A 19,690-nucleotide genomic window follows, 5' to 3' on the forward strand; every position below is an offset into this window, starting at 1 on the left:
CATCACATTACATATTGTAGCACTCTAGGTTAAAAACAATGCATTATTATATTACTTAATATTATTAAATATAGATATAAAATACAGCTAAAAATTTTTTTTTAATTATTAGTAATTAAAAATAGTATTTTTATTTTAATATTAACACAACACAACCGGACATACATGCAACCGACCGTACATACATGCAACCGACCATACTTACAACTATACAATCATACATACACACTACCATACATCCATCCACAAGACCGTAATAGACCCTAACCCCTCTTCTGGTGTGGTGTGTTGTGTTCAGCGTAAGCAGCTTGAGTTGGGTGACAGCATGGATCTCTCCTCATACCTGCTGAAGCCGGTGCAGAGGATCAGCAAATACAGTCTGCTGCTGCAGGAGATCCTGGACGAGTGTGTGTCTGATCAGAGCCCCGAGCGGGAGGAGATCCAGGCAGCGCTGGAGGTGGTGCGATTCCAGCTGAGGCACGGAAATGACCTGCTCACCATGGACGCCATCAGAGACTGTGATGTTAGTGGGACTTTCATTAGGGCTGCATGATTCTGGAGAAATAAATCCTTTTTTGGGACAAAATTATTGTAAAATGTACTGTAAAATGTTTATTCCTTTACAAATATTTCCTAAGTGCTGTTTACAGTCTAACACATTTTAAACGATTAATTTATAATAACTAATTTATTCTGTTTGCCATGATGAAAGCACATAATATTTTACTAGTTATTTCTCAAGATACTAGTATTTAGCTTAAAGTGACATTTAAAGGCGTAACTAGGTTAACTAGGCAGGTTATTATTTTATATAATTTTTTAAAATACATAAAATAAATCAGCTTTTATTACAGCCAAACTAAAATAAATAAGACTTTCTACAGAAGAAAAATATAACAGCAAATGCTGTGGAAATGCAGTTTGGCTACTATACACTCATAGGATTACTTCCTGTGGAATAAGAAAGGAAGGAAGAAAAGGAGAAAAAAAAAAGGAAGCAAAGAAATATACGAAGGGAGGGAAAATAAGGAAGGAAGGAAGGAAGGAAAGAAATGAACGAAGGTAGGTAAATAAAAAAAGAAAAGAAGAAAGCAAAAAAAGGGAGGGAAAGGAAGGAATGAAGGAAGGAAATGAATGAGATAAGGGAAATAAGAAAAGAAAGGAAGAAAGAAAGCAAAAAAAATTAACGGAAGGAGAGAAGGAAAGGAAGGAAAGAAATGAACGAAGGTAGGGAAATAAGGGAAGGAAGGAAGGAAGGAAGGGAATCATGCAAGCAAAGAAGATAATGAAGGGAAGGAAACAAAGAAAGGAAGGAAGAAAGTAAAGAAATAAACGAAGGTAGGGAAATAAGGAATGACAGGAAGGAATCAAGGAAGGAGAGAAGAAAGAAAAAGGGAAGAAAAAAAGGAAGGGAAGCAAGCAAAGAAATGAACAATGGGGGAAAAAGGAAGGAATAAAGGAGGGAATAAAGGAAGGAAGGAGGGAAGGAAAGAAATGAACGAAGGCAGGGAAATAAGGGAAAAAAGAAAGGAAGGAAGAAAGCAAAGAAATAAATGAAGGGATGGATAGAAAGGAAGGAATAAGGGAAAGAAATAATCAAAGGTAGGGAAATAAGAAATGGAAAAAAGGAATGAAAGAAATAAAGGAAGGGAAATAAGGTTAAAAAAATCAAGGAAAGAAAAAAAGAAATGAAATTCTTACACAAGAAACAATATTAAAGTTCTGAAAATATTTTCTTTTCTCCACGTTTCTTCAGCTAAATCTGAACGAGCAGGGCCAGCTGATTCGGCAGGATGAATTCTGGGTAATTTTCCGTAAGAAACGTTCCCTCAGGCGAGTGTTTCTCTTCCAAGACGTCATTCTCTTCACCAAGACCAAAAAAAACGACAGAGGAGACGATGTTTATGTTTACAAACTGTCTATCAAGGTAGGTTCATGAAAAATCAATGTTTCATTTAGTTGTATCACTCACTAGACTTCTACATCTTGTATACAAGCATCCTGTTGTCATGTGTAGCCTTCTCTCTCACACACACACATGGTGCATACCAAATCACATACTTACGCACTATTCTATGCCATTTTGGGGTATATATTGTGCTTTTACACTGACAACTCTAAAGATAATAAGTGCACTTTAAATACCCAGATGATGCACTTATTCAGCTGATAAAATAAAGTGTGTAATGTTGGACACTCCACGCACTCAACGGCCACTGCTTTGCTCACGTAGCAGAAGGAGCGGAGCTTTCAGGCACTCCTGTTGGATTACAATGTATTTTTAATTGTAAAAGCAAATTCTCCAACAAGACCGATTATAGCGCCTCCTGATGGTGAATGCAGTTATACTCACGGCAGGTATTATTTGGTACTTTGGTCATTTATTTCACTAATTTGGCAACCGTCAAACCTCATCAGAGAAAATAATACAGCAGCTTTAGGGAAAAAGTCCAACTTCTCTCAGTGTTTTCTTTATATAAATTACAGAAATGAATGGTTCTGGAGGTCAAGAAATTAATAAATTAAGGCAGGGGTCGGGAAGCCTTTTTTTAGCAAAGAGCCATTTCTGTTTTTTCCAGTTTTTTTGTTTAAAAGAGCCAATTGGATGTATATACAGTTGAAGTCAGAATTTTTAGCCCCCTGTTTATTTTCTTTCCCAATTTCTAATTTTTGTTTTCGAAAAGAATTTTTTTTTGGCTAAGAATTTTGACCTTAAAATGGTTTCTAAAAATTAAAAACTGCTTTTATTCTAGCTGAAATAAAAACAAATGAGACTTCCCCCAGAAGAGAAAATATTATCAGACATACTGTGAAAATTTCCTTGCTTTGTTAAACATCATTTGGGAAATATTTTTTAAAAAATATAAAGGGGGCTAATAATTTTGACTTCAACTGTATATCTCAAAATGCCTCTTTAAAATGCATTTGCTACTGTATCACTATAAATTACAAAAAAAATTATAGTATTACTACTAATACTATATCATTATTATTATTATTATATTACTATAAATAATACAAGGTTTTAACAAAACCTTAATTTATGTCTATGTACAACTCAAAAATAAACAAATATGAAGCATCAATTGTTGAGCAAGTCCATGAATGAAGAAAGAATAATTTACAGTAGTTTTATTTTCACCATCACCACTCATAAATGTTCTAAGTTACCTAAGAAACGCAAGTTGTTTACCTTTTATTGGTGTCACAATTCAAGTTTATCCACATTGCCAAAAATGCACATTGGTCGAATTGTCCTTTTATTGTTAACTGAGTGCTAATTCATTGTGCTGTATAAGATACAATTCAAAAGGGGATTGCAATTGTATTTTCGATAAGAAACTGATTTTTAGTGATGGTTATAGTTTTTTTTTAAATGGTAAAATAATATTGAAGGAAGACAGCTGGAGAGCCACAGGTTCCCTACCACTGAATTAAGGTATAATTTGTGTGTATTTTAACTGAAAAACAAAAGAAATGCTGTGAAATTTGCAGCAAATCTTGAAAAATCTCACCACATAATCAAACCGATTTTTGTCGCAAAAAAACTATTTTTATTTCCCGAAATCCTGGAGGGACTGAGTATAGTATAGTATAGTGTAGTATACTAAGAATATGCTATGTTTGTCCCAAGCACAATATTGAATTAATGTTATTTACTCTCCTTATTGAGATAAATTTTATTTTAATTTTGAATTATTATTACCTATTTAATAAGGCACACTATTTTAAAAGCAATAAATACATTAAGCTCTTTTCAAACCTTAAAAACACCAGATTAACATTCAAGCATTTTCACGCATATCCAGCACCCGTATAAACCCTGAAAACGTATGCCGTCTCTCTCTTCAGATTAGCTTGTAAATAGTGTTGAATGTTGTTTTCTGCACAGACCTGTGAGATTGGCATGACGCAGTCATGTGGTCTCAGCGGCCGGAGTTTCGAGATTTGGTTCAGAAGACGACGATCGCAGGACACCTACATCCTCCAGGCGGAGACACGGGACATCAAACATGCCTGGACCACAGACCTGGAGCACATACTGTGGGAACAAGCCCTCAAGAGCAGAGGTCAGAGCACCATAATGCATGCTAAATCAGGTATTCAGAGGGCCAGATTTACTGAACAGCAAATAAGCATGAAGGCACAACCCAATAAAAGAGCTAAAAATCTACAAAAAAAATCTACAAAAAATAACAAAAAAGTGATGCACAGACAGATTAAGAGCAAATGAAAGAGCAAAAATGCATTAGTTAATTTACATACTGATTAACAATCTACAAAGAGCAGTACAAGTAAAGAATAATGCAGACTGGCAATCGCTGTGTGTTGCTCTCTGGTGTCTTAAATAAATCAACACCAGTGGAGAAAATACTTTTTACTTTATATCACAGCATGTAAAGTGCAAAAGTAATTATATTTATACTACATGCTCAATTAATTAATTATGCTCAATTTACAGCTACCATAGTCAAAAATCACATCAACACACAACAGAATGCTCTGGATGAGATGTGTAAGAAACCAGCGCTACACGCAGGAGCGGTTTGAGAACTATTGTCTGAAATACAACATCTGAACAGTGACTTTAGGTGTGGTATTACCATAGTATTATCAGAGTAACTGACTCCGGTCCATTGAATTAAAAGAAAACAATGCACACCTGAGGTGTAATGACTGCATTACCTTTGGTGTGCATAATTGGTCTAATATAGCAGTATGTGCAGTAAGCTGACTGTCAAACATCTGTAAATTCAATACAACTCATCTTTATATCTATAGCACTTTTAGAAGTTCTTGTAAATTGAAACTGTCAGTCCAGTTTTCAGAGTTGAAGTTTAGTTCAGTGTGGTTTAATTTTCATTGCTGTAAGTCCAAACACTGAAGAGCAAAACCATCGATGCGCAGCTCCACAAGTCCCAAACCAAGCAAGCCAGTGGCAACAGTGGTGAGGAACAAAACTTCACCAATTGAGGAAAGAAAAAAAAAAACTTGAAAGTAATATGTTTACCGTTTCTATTAAGTTTAGGCTTACAGGTTTATGCACTTCTACATGATTGTTATCAGGGCCGGCGCATCCATAGAGGCGGCCTAGGGTGGCAGAATAGAGAGGGCGGCATACCCGACAATACCCTCACCACCTGCGCCCTCAGCTATATCCGCGTCTAGTGCGGTAGAATGGAGAGGACAGCGTCCGCGACACTACCCTCACCACCCGCGCCCTCAGTTATATCCGCGTCTAGTGCAGTAGAATAGAGAGGGCGGCGTCCACGACACTACCCTCACCACCCGCGCCCTCAGTTATATCCGCGTCTAGTGCAGTAGAATAGAGAGGGCGGCGTCCACGACACTACCCTCACCACCCGCGCCCTCAGTTATATCCGCGTCTAGTGCAGTAGAATAGAGAGGGCGGCGTCCACGACACTACCCTCACCACCCGCGCCCTCAGTTATATCCACGTCTAGTGCAGTAGAATAGAGAGGGCGGCGTCCACGACACTACCCTCACCACCCGCGCCCTCAGCTATATCCGCGTCTAGTGCGGTAGAATGGAGAGGGCAGCGTCCGCAACACTACCCTCACCACCCGCGCCCTCAGTTATATCCGCGTCTAGTGCAGTAGAATAGAGAGGGCGGCGTCCACGACACTACCCTCACCACCCGCGCCCTCAGTTATATCCGCGTCTAGTGCAGTAGAATAGAGAGGGCGGCGTCCACGACACTACCCTCACCACCCGCGCCCTCAGTTATATCCGCGTCTAGTGCAGTAGAATAGAGAGGGCGGCGTCCACGACACTACCCTCACCACCCGCGCCCTCAGTTATATCCGCGTCTAGTGCAGTAGAATAGAGAGGGCGGCGTCCACGACACTACCCTCACCACCCGCGCCCTCAGTTATATCCACGTCTAGTGCAGTAGAATAGAGAGGGCGGCGTCCACGACACTACCCTCACCACCCGCACCCTCAGTTATATCCGCGTCTAGTGCAGTAGAATGGAGAGGGCGGCGTCCCGGACACTAACCTCACCACCCGCGCCCTCAGTTATATCCGCGTCTAGTGCAGTAGAATAGAGAGGGCGGCGTCCCGGACACTACCCTCACCACCCGCGCCCTCAGTTATATCCGCGGCGCCCCAACCCCCCGCTTTCACATTAGGGTTGAGGGCGGCGTTACCGTCCTTTGCCTAGAGCGGCAGTTCAGCTTGCTCCGGCCCTGATTGTTATCCACCTATTATTCTCTGATTTTATGTATAGTTTACACTTACAGTATGTTGGGGTTTAGGTGTAGGGAATAAGCATGGATTACATTTTTGAACAAAAAGGATGTTTCAGGATCAACATAGATGTTAATGCAAGATCGCATCGGACTTGGCAAAATCGTGACATGCAAAATTCTGATACCAGTTCCGATACCAGTTCCTGAACAATACTTTTTCGATAGCAGTTTTATAAGATTAGGTTTAACAAGATAACAATGCATTTTGCATATTACCGCATCACAAGACATTTTTTGATTTTCTATAGTATTGAGAAAATTGAGTTAAACTCAGGCCTCGTATACACCATTACGTTTCAATTTTAAAACAGCGTATTAGAATGAAAAAGATCCACGTCCACACTGGCGTTTCTGAAAAGATCTCCATCCACACTACATCGTTGAAACCGCACATGTGATCACACACACACATACACACACTGGCATGTTCTGCAGCGTACTGCATGTGGAGGTCTGAGCTCCAGGCAGTCAGCAGGTGCTTTGAGCACAAAACCGCAGGTGAGAGCAGCGCAGGTCGGTCAGTTCAAGGATATACCGCTGGATCTCATCTCACTAGTTGTTAAATGTCCTATCTTATGACTAGGCCGCAAATTTTTAGCCCATCGTTAATTCTGTTTATTTACTTGTGTAAATCTAAGTTTATTTAGTTTTTTAATTAATTATAGCAATATTATTGACTAATATAAAAATGTTCATCTGATTTATGTACAATGCAGTTTGTAAAGTAATATTTTCTCTTTTAGTAGAGATATTATATGAGAGACTTGCTTTGTTTACCAAATAAAGTAAATCTAATTGGATTTGCATTTTAAACATTAAGTTATTATTTTTTATTTCACATTTTAATGTTTTAGTTATGATACTCCCAACATAATTCCGCAGAAATCTGCAGATTTTTACCAAAATTCTCAGCTGAAATATCAAAAAATGTCTGCAGATTCCATCTGGCCCTACTTATGACTTTTCGGTGTTTAATGACTCTTCAGTCTTTTAATCTATCAGGTAACGTGTTTTGGCAGAGCGCAAACATAAGCTAATAAATGAACTTATGTAACCACGTACACTGATTGCTTACCTTTATTTTCTTATAGTGTATTATTGATTGCCATTATTGATTATTAAAACTGATATTCAGCCAAAGAGAAAACAGTATGTTTAGTATTTTTCAATGAAAATGAAAGGAGGCAGTAATGTTATAACGTGGTGTTCGTGTTGTTATAAATATGCATACAGTGAAGATGATGGTCATATAAATATGTAGCTACATGACGCCTCAACATTTTTGGTGTCTGTTAAATTGCTAATATCGAAATGAAAATAGCCATTTTCTTATGTTTTCATTTTATTGTTAAGAAAGTGAAACAGCGTAGCCAGGGTGATGTGAATGAGGTTATAAAGGACACAGTTCCCCTTTGAAGATTTACCCGACCCGTCCTCGGTAGTTTATTTCAGCATAATTGTACACTTTACCTATAATTCCTATGCAAAAATTGTTTCAACACAATTGTTTGAGGATATATCTCCACAGATTGACAAGACTTGCTGATTTTTGTGTTTCAGAGTTGAGGAGACAGGAGAGGTTGTTCATGGGAACCGGCTGCAAACCTTTTGTAGACATTCAGCCCAGAAACGCAGCTGTCAATCACACTGTGAATGGTGATGTCACAGGAAGAGGTATTTATCAGCCAATCACACACTGAAAGCAAATGCATGAAACACTTACTTCACTCAGAGAAATAAAATGATGGAAACAGTTTGAAGAATATCCCCAAATGTCAAGTTAATTAGGATTAAAAGTCTTGCTAGGAATTAAAACAAAAGCTCAATGCATTTTTATGTTAAAGGCGACTTCTCTTCTGTTGTCTTTCCTCATTAGGCAGATTTTTTTCTCTCAAAGTCTCAAAGCACAAACTCTTCCAGGTGCGGCTTGAGTCTCCAATAGTAATTACACTGTGATATTCACCCTAATTAATCTGCAACTAATTAATTCAAGCAATTGAGCTGGCGCCAGCTATAATGATGTCCACTTAACACTTGTGCGCAGGCTGACAGCAGCTTCTGCTTGAACTTAAAGGGCCAGTTCACCAAAACATCTTTCTTTCTTTAGTACGCTGCAAAAATGCTGTTCTTACTTAAGAGTTTTTGTCTCGTTTCTAGTCTGATTATCTACAAGCATTTTCTCAGACAAGCATAAAATATTGTCTTGTTTTAAAGAAAAATATGCCGAAATTGAGTTTTCCTTAAAACAAGCTTAATAATCTGCCAATGGGGCAAGCAAAATATTCTTCTTTTTTCTTTTGACATAAGATTATTTTGTTTGCTCAATTGGCAGATTATTTAGCTTTTTTTTTCAAGTTTTAGCATTTTATTTTTGAGAACTAGAAAATATTTTGTGCTTGTCCTTAAAATGCTTCTTGATTTAAGAATTTGTAGATATTTGGACTAGAAGTGGAGCATGAAATATACTCTTCGAAAAGCTTTTTCGCTCTTGTTGACTTCCACTACGTGCATGAAAAATAGTGAATTTGACACTTTTGGCTATCAACATTCTTCACAATATCTTTTTGAGTTAATGATGGATTTTTATTTTAAGGTGAACTATCCTTTAAAGTTGTCGCTTTACACAGCAAAGCTTCACAATTTAATTTCTGTTGCAATGTTGGCAAAATAAACTCTTTTCTTGTAAAATATATGATCATCTAATACATCATCAGGCCCTGGTCACTTCATGCCTTTTCTTTGATCAGATATCTCTCTGATTTGTGAAAATGGTTCCACATTCGTCCCCATAAATGTATATATTACATATAAATTCAATCTTTAAAAACAATTTGTAAAGAAAGAAATATAAGCTATATGATCACATAACTACAAAATATTGCAAGGTCAGTTTTTCCAATATCGTGCATGCCTAGTTTCTTATTTACACAAGGGGGTACTAGAATTGAAAACCACTGCCATAGAACAGGCGTTCATTGCACACGCCAATAGAAACTATATCAACATGAGCATATTGACAACACAAAAAAAGTGTAACAGACTTATTTATAATTTACATTTTACAACTTATTTACAGACTTAATGCGCAAGATTTATTTTGAAGACCACCGCTTGGAGATCATCCTCCATGTTCAGTCGTGGCCTTTATTTTTTTTTTCATGTATGTGGGTGCCGTAAAGGTGTCAAAGTTTTAACATGGTGCTGTAAAACCAATCTGCTGCAACTAACACTTTTGCTGTGTCGTTAATCTAGCGCACAAGTGTCAAGTTCAGTTACTGCTCTGTACAGTTTAGTTCCAACCCTAATTAAGCACAACTGATCAAACTAATTGAGTCCTTTAGATTTGTTGAAAAACCTACAGGAAGTGTACAGGAGCTGTGCCCCTCAAGGAACTGGATTTGACACCTGTGATCTGGCATAACAACACCAGGGGTCGCAATCATATGGCGAAAAATTCAAAGGCTGATGGCTTATATATATATATAAAAAATATATATATATAAAAAACCAAGGAACCCCCCCCCCCCCCCCTCGTTGTCTCTTGACCCCCACTGCCGCAGATGATATAAGCTACAAATAAAAAGCAAAGTTTTTAATTAATACCTGAACTTTCTGTGACTTTTCTCTTCTGACAGAACTCGTAGGAATACTGAAAACACCCAATCCTCTGGTGTCTGGCCTTCAGAGGGGCGGGGCTTTACCACGGCCAGATTCCATTGGCTCTGGCAGCACCACATCAACTGCAGGCAGCCAATCATCTTCTTCTTCAGGGCGGGGCTCGATGTCTCCCAGCGTCTTCCAAGGAAAATATGGTAGCAGAGTTCAATTATAGAGAAAAAATTTTTTTACAGTAAAGTCAAAATTTTACAGTACAGTTAAAGTCAGAATTATTAATCCTGTGAATTTATTTTTCTTTTTTAAATATTTCTTAAATGATGTTCAACATTTTGAGGATTTTTTCCACAGTCTTTACCATAATATTTTTTCTTCTGGAGAAAGTTTTATTTGTATTTTTTTTCGGCTAGAATAAAAGCAGTTTTTAATTGTTTTAAACCCATTTTAAGATCAATATTATTAGCCCCCTTAAGCTATTAGTTTTGGATTGTCTACAAAACAAACCACTGTTATGCAATAACTTGCCTAATTACCCTAATTAACCTAGTTAAGCCTTTAAATGTCACTTTAAGCTGAATACTAGTACCTTGAAAAATATCTAGTCAAATATTATGTGCTGTCATCATGGCAAAGAGAAAAGAAACCAGTTATTATAAATGAGTTATTAATTATTTATTATTAATAGATAATTTATTAATTATCTTATTAATAATATGCTTTCCATTAAACAAAACTTGGGGAAAAACAATACAGGGGGCAAATAATTCAGGAAGTAATTGCTTATTAATAAAAGCATCACTCCATGTGTTCCTGATAGAGTCATTGGTGGAAAACGCAGGTTTGACTGGCTGTGCGGATCATACCTGCTCCACAGGACGTCGAAGGTCATCAGTTTCATCATTGCTTCACTCCAGATCTTCAGCGTCACCTGCTCACTCCATCCATTACAGCTCTCCTGCCCTGTCCAGAAAAATGCTCAGTCCACAAACAGAGGCTCACGGCACTCTCAAGGTGGAGAAATAAACACATCCCAGCTCTTTTCCATTACAACTCAATTCAAATCTATTTGTATAGCGCTTTTCACATAATTGTCATTTTAAAGCAGTTTTACAAAACATTTATAATGACAAAAACTTTATTAATTATGGTATCTAATAGCTTTTAACACCATATTATTTATAAACACAGTCAAACTGCAGTTATAAAGCATATAAGTGATGAAGTCTATGTGTAGATGTTCATTGAAGTGTTTGTGTATTAGGTGTTGCACTCAGTGAACTCTCATACACAACATTTATAAGCAAATAAAGATGCTGACTTGCATGATAAAACAGTGATACTACAGTTCTCACTCAAAACTGAAAATTCTCTCAAGTTCTGACTGTTGAACACAAAAGAAGATAATTGGAAAAACGTTGAAAACCTGTCACCATTGAAGTCCATTGTATTATTTTTTTGTTCAACATAAATATAAATATCTTCTTTTGTGTTCAACAGAATAAAGAAACTCAAAGGTTTGAAAACACTTGACGGGGAGTAAATAGTGAGTACATTTTTATTTATGGGTATAATCCATTTTAATCCATAAAATAACCATTTAAGCCCAGTCACTACAAGCTGATTTTTTTTTCATTCACTGGTCAATATGATTTGAGATTTTTGCCATTTTGAGTTACATATTTTAAATTACTATAAAGAATACTTCATTTCACACTTTCTTTAATTTACATCAGTGGATCTCAAGTAAAATACATATATTAAATTGGCTTTTTTTACTTTAAGTTTTATTCCCATCTATATTGTGATGATATACACTAAAAACCATTCAGGTTTGTTCACATCTAATTTCTGCTAGGTTTTATTATTATTATTTTGTTTTCTGATCACATTGACTCAACTTTAGTTCTGTTGATATCTATACATGCAAGAGCCGTGTTTCTCAACCACATTCCTGAAGGAACACCAACACTACATGTTTTGGGTGTCTCCTTTGAAAGAGCTTTCATGGGTGTAATTGACAGTCTCTGCTAATGAGCCGATGATCTAAATCAGGTGTGTTTGGTTAAAGAAACATGAGGTGTGTCTCAAATTGCATACTTGCGCACTATTCTATGCCATTTTGTAGAGTAAATAGTGTAAGTAGAGCGTTCACACTGAAAACTAAAAATAATAAGTGTATTTTAATTACCCGGATGATGCACTTATTCAACCAGTAAAATAAAGTGTGGAATGATGGACAGTTCACACACTCAACGACTGCAGGTTTGCCCACGTAGTGGAAGGGGCGGAGCTATCGGGCACACATGTTGGATTACTTTATTTATTTTGGATTGTGGAAGCAAAATTCTCCTATGAGAGGATTGATTATTGCGCCTCCCGATGGTGAATGCGGTTATACTCATGGCAGGTATTATTTGATAGTTTGGTCATTTATTTCACTGTTTTGGCAACTGTCAAATGTCATCTGGGAAACGGTTTAAATTTCCACTTAGTAAAAAAACATTAGTGCTCAATACGCTTATTTCACGCGGCCGCCATTTTAAATAATCAAAGCGAGGCTGCGGTGGGAAGAAACCCTGAAGTATAGGTCCAGCACTGTAAACATTGCAGTAACATGCCGTGTACTATAAGCCTCCAGCTGTTGCAGAGATTTCAAAATGCAGAAATGGTGTAACCATCACTTTTTTTATTATTATTTAGTAAGTTTATTTTAAACAATTAAAATCAATTTAGCATCAAACAAGATCACAATCTCAGTGATACGCTTAAGTGTCCTCCTAGGCTTCAGCTCATGGCACTAGTTAAACACTGTGAGGACGCTTTCCTGCTTCAGCCTGTGTAACCCGGTGAGTGATAAAACACTGCAGTCCTCTGCAGCACACCCTCGTGTTGTCTGTAATAGTGTTGTCCTGGTACTGAAGTTTTAAACCCGTCTATTTCCCGCTAACATGGAAGTGCCGCTGAGCGCGGATGACTCGACTGATCTTCACGGCTTCGCGCTTTAGTCTCCGTGTATCTGTGTTTGGTTTGCGCTCAGTTTACCGCTCTTCACCCAGTGCAAACACAGATACACGGACTGAAGCGCGAAGCAGCTGTCAAGATCAGTCGAGTCATCAAGCAGATCGCTCGGCTCGTCTGTGTTTATACTCAGTATACAGCGGTGGGTGAACTGATGACCTTCTCAGCCAATCACAATCAAATCTGTTGAACACGTGAACACAATGGCAAATCAGCGCTGTTTCAAGAAAGCCATCAAAGTTGCCTTAAATGTTAGCACGAAATTGCCGGTCTTTCTTTTGTTTCAGTATCGTGAGGAGTCTAATTTAGTGAAAGAATCAGTTTATTAACTCGAGTTTGATGAATAGCATCTAAAACGTGTGTTTGGGAAAGAAAACGTTAACTAACTAGTGCCATTTCCCTTAACTTAGCTGAAAATGAGCTCTGATATCCCTTTTTACATTCACCATTCATTCAGAACGGACCTTAGGGTTACCCGGAAGGTGGAGAAATTATAAATTTGTGTCACTTTATCTTCGCTGATAAGATATACAGCCAGTTACAAAACATTCCTATGTAACTCCCAATGATACTTCCGGGTTTTTTCCCACCGCAGCCTCGATTTCGCTTTTGAAAATGGCGGCTTCGTGAAATCAGTCTATTTGAAACGACACTACATACATATACTATGCTGTTGAGTGTGTAAGTGCATAAGTACAGTGTGCCATTAGGGACACAGCTATGGAAAAATGTGCAGAGCTGGAGGTTCTTTAGGAACGTGGTTAGGAAACTTTGTGCTAGACTTTAGTTTTATACCATCAATGTTTGTCCTAGTTGATGTGGTCCCAATTAAATTTGCAGTTACTAAATTTTGCATCGTTTACTAGGCAACTCCTATCTCTCATATTTCAAAATCCACTCCACTAGGGGTTAGAGCAGAGCTGATATTTTACAACGTAAATAATTCGACTGACTGAATTGTAATTATGCTAATCTGTTCTTACAACAGTGTCAGTTTGAGGAACCGATTCGATCCAAAGCTTCAACAGAGGTTTAGCCTTGACAGAGGTGAGTCACTACAAACTGTCTTATATTGCATTCTTAAAGAGGTTGTATTATGCTTTTATTTACACTTTCATTAATTTGTAATGTTACGAAAATTGACATTTTCACTGCATAATATGATCTGCGAGATATTGAGCTGAAACTTCACAGACATATTCTGGGGATTATATTACAATTACACTACCTGACAAAAGTCTTGTTGGATATCCAAGTTTTAGGAAGAACAAATAATAACTTGAATTCTAGTTGATCATCTGGTATCAGAAGGGGCTTATATGAAAGGCAAAGGCCTCTAGAGTATGCTTATTTGACCAGAATATGATTTAATGATTTAAATAGGACAGTAAGGTTTAACTTTGCTTAGACTAAAGTCTCGTCACTGAACAGAAATAATGTCCAGTATAGAATATAAAGTCCTGCTGCAGTGGAGACAGAATGAATATTGTGTCTGACTCCATCATGAGTTTGGAGGACTGCATCCATACATCTCTGACATGACTCAAATCACTGATTAATAAATTAGTCTGGAATGGCAAAGAAAGCGTTCCTGCAGGACTCCCAGAGTTCATCGAGATTATCTGAATTCATCTTCAAAGCCTCCTCCATCTCAGTAATGTTCATGTCTGGTGACTGGGCTGGCCAATCCTGGAGCAGCTTGACCTTCTTTGCTTTCAGGAGTTTTGATGTGGAGGCTGAAGTATGAGCAGGAGCGCTATCCTGCTGGAGAATTGTCCCTCTCCTGTGGTTTGTAATGTAATGGGCAGAACAGATGTCTTGATACCTCAGGCTGTTGATGTTGCCATCCACAGCAGATCTCTCGCACACCCTTATACTGAATGTAACCCCAAACCATGATTTTTCCTTTACCAAACTTGATTTCTGTGAAAACCTTGGGTCCATGCGGATTCCAGTAGGTCTTCTGCAGTATTTGTGATGATTGAGATGCAGATCAACAGATGATTCATCAGAAAAATCCACCTTCTGACCCTTCCAAATGATCAACTAGAAGTCAAGTTATTATTTGCTGCTCTTACTGTACATCTGGGATACACGACAAGACTTCTGTCAGGAAGTGTACATCTTATATACACAGTACAAAAGCATATTATGACCTCATAAAAAAAAAATACAAAAACATATACTAATACAGATTAAAATACTTTCCTATTTTATATATTTTTTTAAATTAGGTAAATATTAAAATAGCTAATTCAGAAGTGTGCATTTTATCAATTATTCAAACAATGCATCTCGTCTACAGGCTTGCATGAATCTCATCTGAAGCAAGAAAAAGTTTTGGACATACAACATTAAAAAAACAGACCAGATTAGACAAGATACTGGATTATCCTGTGTAGAAATGCTGAAAACAATAAGAAGAAAGTGATTATGAGTGACCAGACCTCATCTGTGGACCAATCATCTAACTTGTCATCTTGAAAGGCAGATTTGAGGAACTGCATGGGCATCTTCCTGCTGTTTCTGGAAGTTCTGGATCTGGAAGGACAGAAATAATATGTTGAAGCTTGAATTATTGTGCGATTAATATGCATGGAGATTATTTCTTAATAAAATGTACAGAAGAGTATTTTGAAAACAGATTACACTCCCTTATGCAATGTTCAGTATTACACACATAAGTATAATTTAACATTTATAAATGTCCTAAGTACGTTTATCCAGCTCATATAACATCATTTATGGCAGAGAAGAATACATGTTTACATAAATGCGCACACAGACACATGATTTGAATAACTGCTTGAAAAAGTATTTTAATTATTAATAATTAATTGAGACTGTATAAGGGTTTTCTACAGCATGTGTGAAAGTACTGGACTGTTTATATTGTGGACTATAATAAACAGGATGATGATACAGAAATCTGTATTTTATTATTTAAAAGATTTATAATGAATAAAGAGAATAAAATATTTGTTTTGTGTCTTGTTTTATTTATAAATTTTATTTTCTTAATAGACAGTTAGATTTTATAGCTTCATGTTGGATTACTGCAATTCAATTTAAACTTGACTTGGTCAATCCTATATAAATCCCCTGCAAGTGGTCCAAAGCGCAGCTGCTAGACATTTTACTGGCACTCGAAAAATTTGAGCACATCACCCCCGTCTTACTTTCTGCACTGGTCCCCGGTGTGTTTTAGAATAAGGTTTAGCATTTTTCTCTGTTTTTAATGTTTTAAATGGTTTGGCACCTTCTTATCTTTCTGAATGCGTGACTTAACAAATTTGCTCGATGTTTAAGGTCATCGATTTAGAAATTGTTAATAGTTCCCAGATCAGAGTTAAAGTAAAAGGGAGACCGGACCTTTTCCACTGCGTGCCCCACAGGGAAACTTTTCAAGGGGGAAACTAAACCTTCACCTATAGAAAAGGCTTTTAACACCAGAGTTAGCTGAGCTTGCTGTTTTTTGTTTCGTGTTGTATGTATTGTATGTTGTTTAAGTCCTTTAGTCTTATTTGATCATTTTATCACAATTTGTGTACAGCACAATGTTCAACAACTGTTGTTATATTGCGCTTTATAAATATTTAGGGTTTCTGCAGGTTTCACAAAGTTAAATTCGAGACATTTTTAGACCATTATGAATGAAATTTTGAACATACGGGGCTTAATGCAAAGGATTTTTTTTCAAATATCCCATTTGGAAAAGATTTTCACTTGACCTATCAGTCCTATCTAAAAATGATTAGAATTTAATAATCATTGTATTGTAACAATTGCATTTTATTATATTTAATAATGAAAGAAAAAGGTCAGGTCAGTACCCTCAGCAGTAAATAAATAAAGAACTTTTAAACAAATGTAATTAATTGTAGTTAAAATTAAATGCTATTTTTTAATAAAAAGTGAAATGTTGGTGATCGAATGGGTGTTAATGGCCAAATTTGGTAGCTATACATGAAAAAGGAAAATTAAGTTAAAGTTTTTTAAGTTAAAAAAGATTTTTTTTAAAATAAATAAAAAGATTTAAGACCTACAACACAATATTTCAGTTTTTTTAAAGACTTAAGGTTTAAAATTTAGCGTTTGAGAATTAAGACTTAAGACCCCACGAAAACCCTGAAATAAACCCATGCACACATTAGCCACACTACTAATGCAGTTAATTTAAAATGATTTAGATAATTTATTTATAAGGTATAGTGTGTTTATACACTTTTAATAAACTTTTTTTTTGCATTTTAAAAGTTTAAATTTAATTAAATACTTTTTTACAGTTAGCTTTTTATTAGTCTTTTCCTTTTTCTAAATAATAAAAATTATGTATTATTTTAAGTTATTTAAATTTTAATTTATTTAAAAATAATTTACATTATAACTTATTTTGTTAGCTAGTATGCACTTTAAATAAACTTTTTGTATTTTTAAAATTTTATTAGATTTTTTTAAATCAATTTCTCACTTGTCTTGCCCTATTTTAAAATAATAAAATTTAATTGACTATTTTAAATAATTAAAATTTTATTTAAATAATTTATTCATACATTTATTTTGTTAGCTTTTAAACACTTTTTTGCATTTGAGTTTTCATTTAATTGTAGATATTTTTTACAAACAATTTCTTGATTTGCCTATTTTAAAATAATATATATAATTGATTATTTTAATTAAATTTTATTTAAATTAGAATTTAATATTTTAGTTAGCATTTTAAATAAACTTTTTTTGTATTTTATGAGTTTTAATTTATTTTATATATATATTTGCAACTAATTTCTCGTTTGTCTTGGCTTTTTTAAATAATAAAAATATTTATTTTTTAAATTAATTTAAATTAATGAAATTATAATTTATTTATTTAGTTATTTTTTATACAATTTAAATAAACTTTTTTGTATTTTATGATTTTTCATTCAATATTTTTTGTACAATTTCTCACTTGTCTTGTCTTTATTTTAATATAAAAAATAACTTACTATTTTAATTTAAATAATAAGTTATTGATTTATTTATTTAGTTTTTAAACACTTTGAATAAACTTTGTATTTTTTATTTGTATTTGCAGTTTTAATTTAATTATTTTTAAATCTTTTTTACAATTAATTTCTCAGTTGTCTTGGCATTTTTAAAATAATAAAACCTTATTATTTTAAAGAATTTAAATTTTATTAAAATAATAACTTGTTTATTTTGTTAGCTTTTATGCACTTTTAGAATTTAAAAAAACTCAATTAATTTTCCATTTGTCTTGGCCTTTTTTATTAAAGAAAATATTATTTAAATTAATTTAAATTTCATTAAAATTATAATTTGTTTATTTTGTTAGCTTCTATGCACTTTAAATAAACTTATTTTGTATTTTATGAATTTTAATTCACTTATTCAATTAATTTCTATTTTCAATTTTAAAATAATACAAATAATTTACAACTTGAATTCATTTAAAATATTATTTATTTATTTATTTATTTTGTTGGCTTTATATACTTCAAATAAATATTTTTGTATGTATTGTTATGAGTTTTAATTTAGTTAACTTGGTTTTGACTTTAGTTTAGTTTCTTCTTTGTCTTGGCCTTTTTTTTCAAATAATAAAATTAATTTATTAATTTAATTCATTTACATCATAATTTATTGATTCATTTTGTTAGCTTTTCTAGAACGAACACATACAGTACTTAATCTTCACAAACAAATGTAATCCAAATTACTGCCTGCAGAACTTTGTAAATTACAATTTTCAATTTAAAATGATAATCGCAAATATAAAGCATGCACAAATAACCACTTCACTGACAGTTTTACCCAAAGACATCTAGGAAAATTGTCTGTGTCCTCTGATTAACAGCTTTACAGTTATTAAGCACACGTGTACAGTAGTGCATATAAATATGGCTGAAACTAATGTGCATCTATGATCCCGCAGAGACTGTCAGTCAGAAATAGACTCACGTAACATGACATGCTGTAATGTGATTTAATGCCGTCAGTGTTTGGTAGAAGACGGAAATGTCACAAATAAGCGCCGGGGTTTGAAGTCTTGGTCCTCTGACACCAGCGTAACATTAGGACGCAAAGCCCAAAATATCCCTCAGTGACCCCAACACCAGCTGAAGACGACCCAACACGAGCCACACGCAGAGCATTAACCATCTGAGAGCATGGAGAGAGGTAAGCATTCAGATATTAACATTATTGGAAGAATGCATGTGAAATTATTCATGCATAACGCAGGTTTTAGCATGGTGAAATTGATAAAGCATATGCGCATGTGTTTGTATGTCATGTGCAGCTGTTATCTGAGATGACAGCCAATCAAAGTGGATTTCATTTATGAATGAACTGTCCCTTTAAGATATTGCAATGCAATTAATTAGTGCTGGGCAAAGATTAATCTTATCCAAAATAAGTTTTGTTTTATTACGCAAATGTAACAAAAACATACAGTTGACGTCAAAATTATTTGCCCTCCTTTGAATTTTTTTTTCATCTTCATCAAATATTTCCCAAATGATGTTGAACAGATTCAGGAATTTATCACAGTATATCCTAAAATGTTTTTTCTTCTGGAGAAAGTCTTATTTGTTTTATTTCGGCTAGAATAAAAGCTGTTTTAATTTTTTTTTAAACCATTTTAAGCCATCGAGCTGGCCTAATGTCTAAACTTAACAATGCTACTAAAAAAACAAGAAACAATTCATGAGGAATAAAGTCAGTGCATTAATCTTCTAAAAGGCTAACGGTTTTTGTATTTTCTGTTGGCAGTGGTGGAAA

At 35.1% G+C, this 19,690-nt stretch overlaps 2 protein-coding genes and 1 long non-coding RNA gene across 18 annotated transcripts in view; 2 read left to right on the forward strand and 1 right to left on the reverse strand.

Annotated features, from left to right (window-relative positions):
- Positions 1–15,887, forward strand: part of quoa (quattro a) — a 74,512-nt gene extending 58,625 nt beyond the window's left edge. For 3 of the 10 annotated variants that reach the window (XM_087307625.1, XM_087307621.1, XM_087307629.1), the window contains 9 exons: positions 299–523; positions 1,757–1,927; positions 3,893–4,070; positions 7,835–7,948; positions 9,910–10,086; positions 10,707–10,900; positions 11,387–11,432; positions 13,896–13,954; positions 15,213–15,887. In XM_087307625.1, the coding sequence (XP_087163751.1) occupies positions 299–523; positions 1,757–1,927; positions 3,893–4,070; positions 7,835–7,948; positions 9,910–10,086; positions 10,707–10,900; positions 11,387–11,419 (1,092 nt within the window). In that variant the 3' untranslated portion in view covers positions 11,420–11,432; positions 13,896–13,954; positions 15,213–15,887. Of the gene's footprint in view, positions 1–298; positions 524–1,756; positions 1,928–3,892; positions 4,071–7,834; positions 7,949–8,150; positions 8,195–9,909; positions 10,087–10,706; positions 10,901–11,386; positions 11,433–13,895; positions 13,955–15,212 lie in introns of all 10 variants that reach the window. The other 7 variants (XM_087307624.1, XM_087307620.1, XM_087307628.1 and 4 more) reach the window with 3 other exon arrangements.
- LOC137489153 (uncharacterized) overlaps positions 7,057–19,690 on the reverse strand; it is a 46,078-nt gene continuing 33,444 nt past the window's right edge. For 3 of the 7 annotated variants that reach the window (XR_015524047.1, XR_015524043.1, XR_015524040.1), the window contains one exon: positions 14,888–15,448. This is a non-coding gene — a long non-coding RNA (uncharacterized LOC137489153). Of the gene's footprint in view, positions 7,971–9,877; positions 10,070–10,752; positions 10,850–14,887; positions 15,449–18,868; positions 19,070–19,690 lie in introns of those variants that run through there. The other 4 variants (XR_015524039.1, XR_015524041.1, XR_015524045.1 and 1 more) reach the window with 3 other exon arrangements.
- tgm2a (transglutaminase 2, C polypeptide A) overlaps positions 19,056–19,690 on the forward strand; it is a 16,751-nt gene continuing 16,116 nt past the window's right edge. The window contains 2 exon segments of the mRNA NM_001004647.2: positions 19,056–19,087; positions 19,682–19,690. The exon segment at positions 19,682–19,690 is cut by the window's right edge and continues 171 nt beyond it. Coding sequence (NP_001004647.1) covers positions 19,078–19,087; positions 19,682–19,690 — 19 coding nt within the window. The 5' untranslated portion in view covers positions 19,056–19,077.

This window comes from Danio rerio, chromosome 23 (genome assembly GCF_052040795.2).
Source record: "Danio rerio strain M-AB ecotype USA chromosome 23, GRCz13ab, whole genome shotgun sequence".
NCBI classification, from domain to species: Eukaryota; Metazoa; Chordata; class Actinopteri; order Cypriniformes; family Danionidae; genus Danio; species Danio rerio.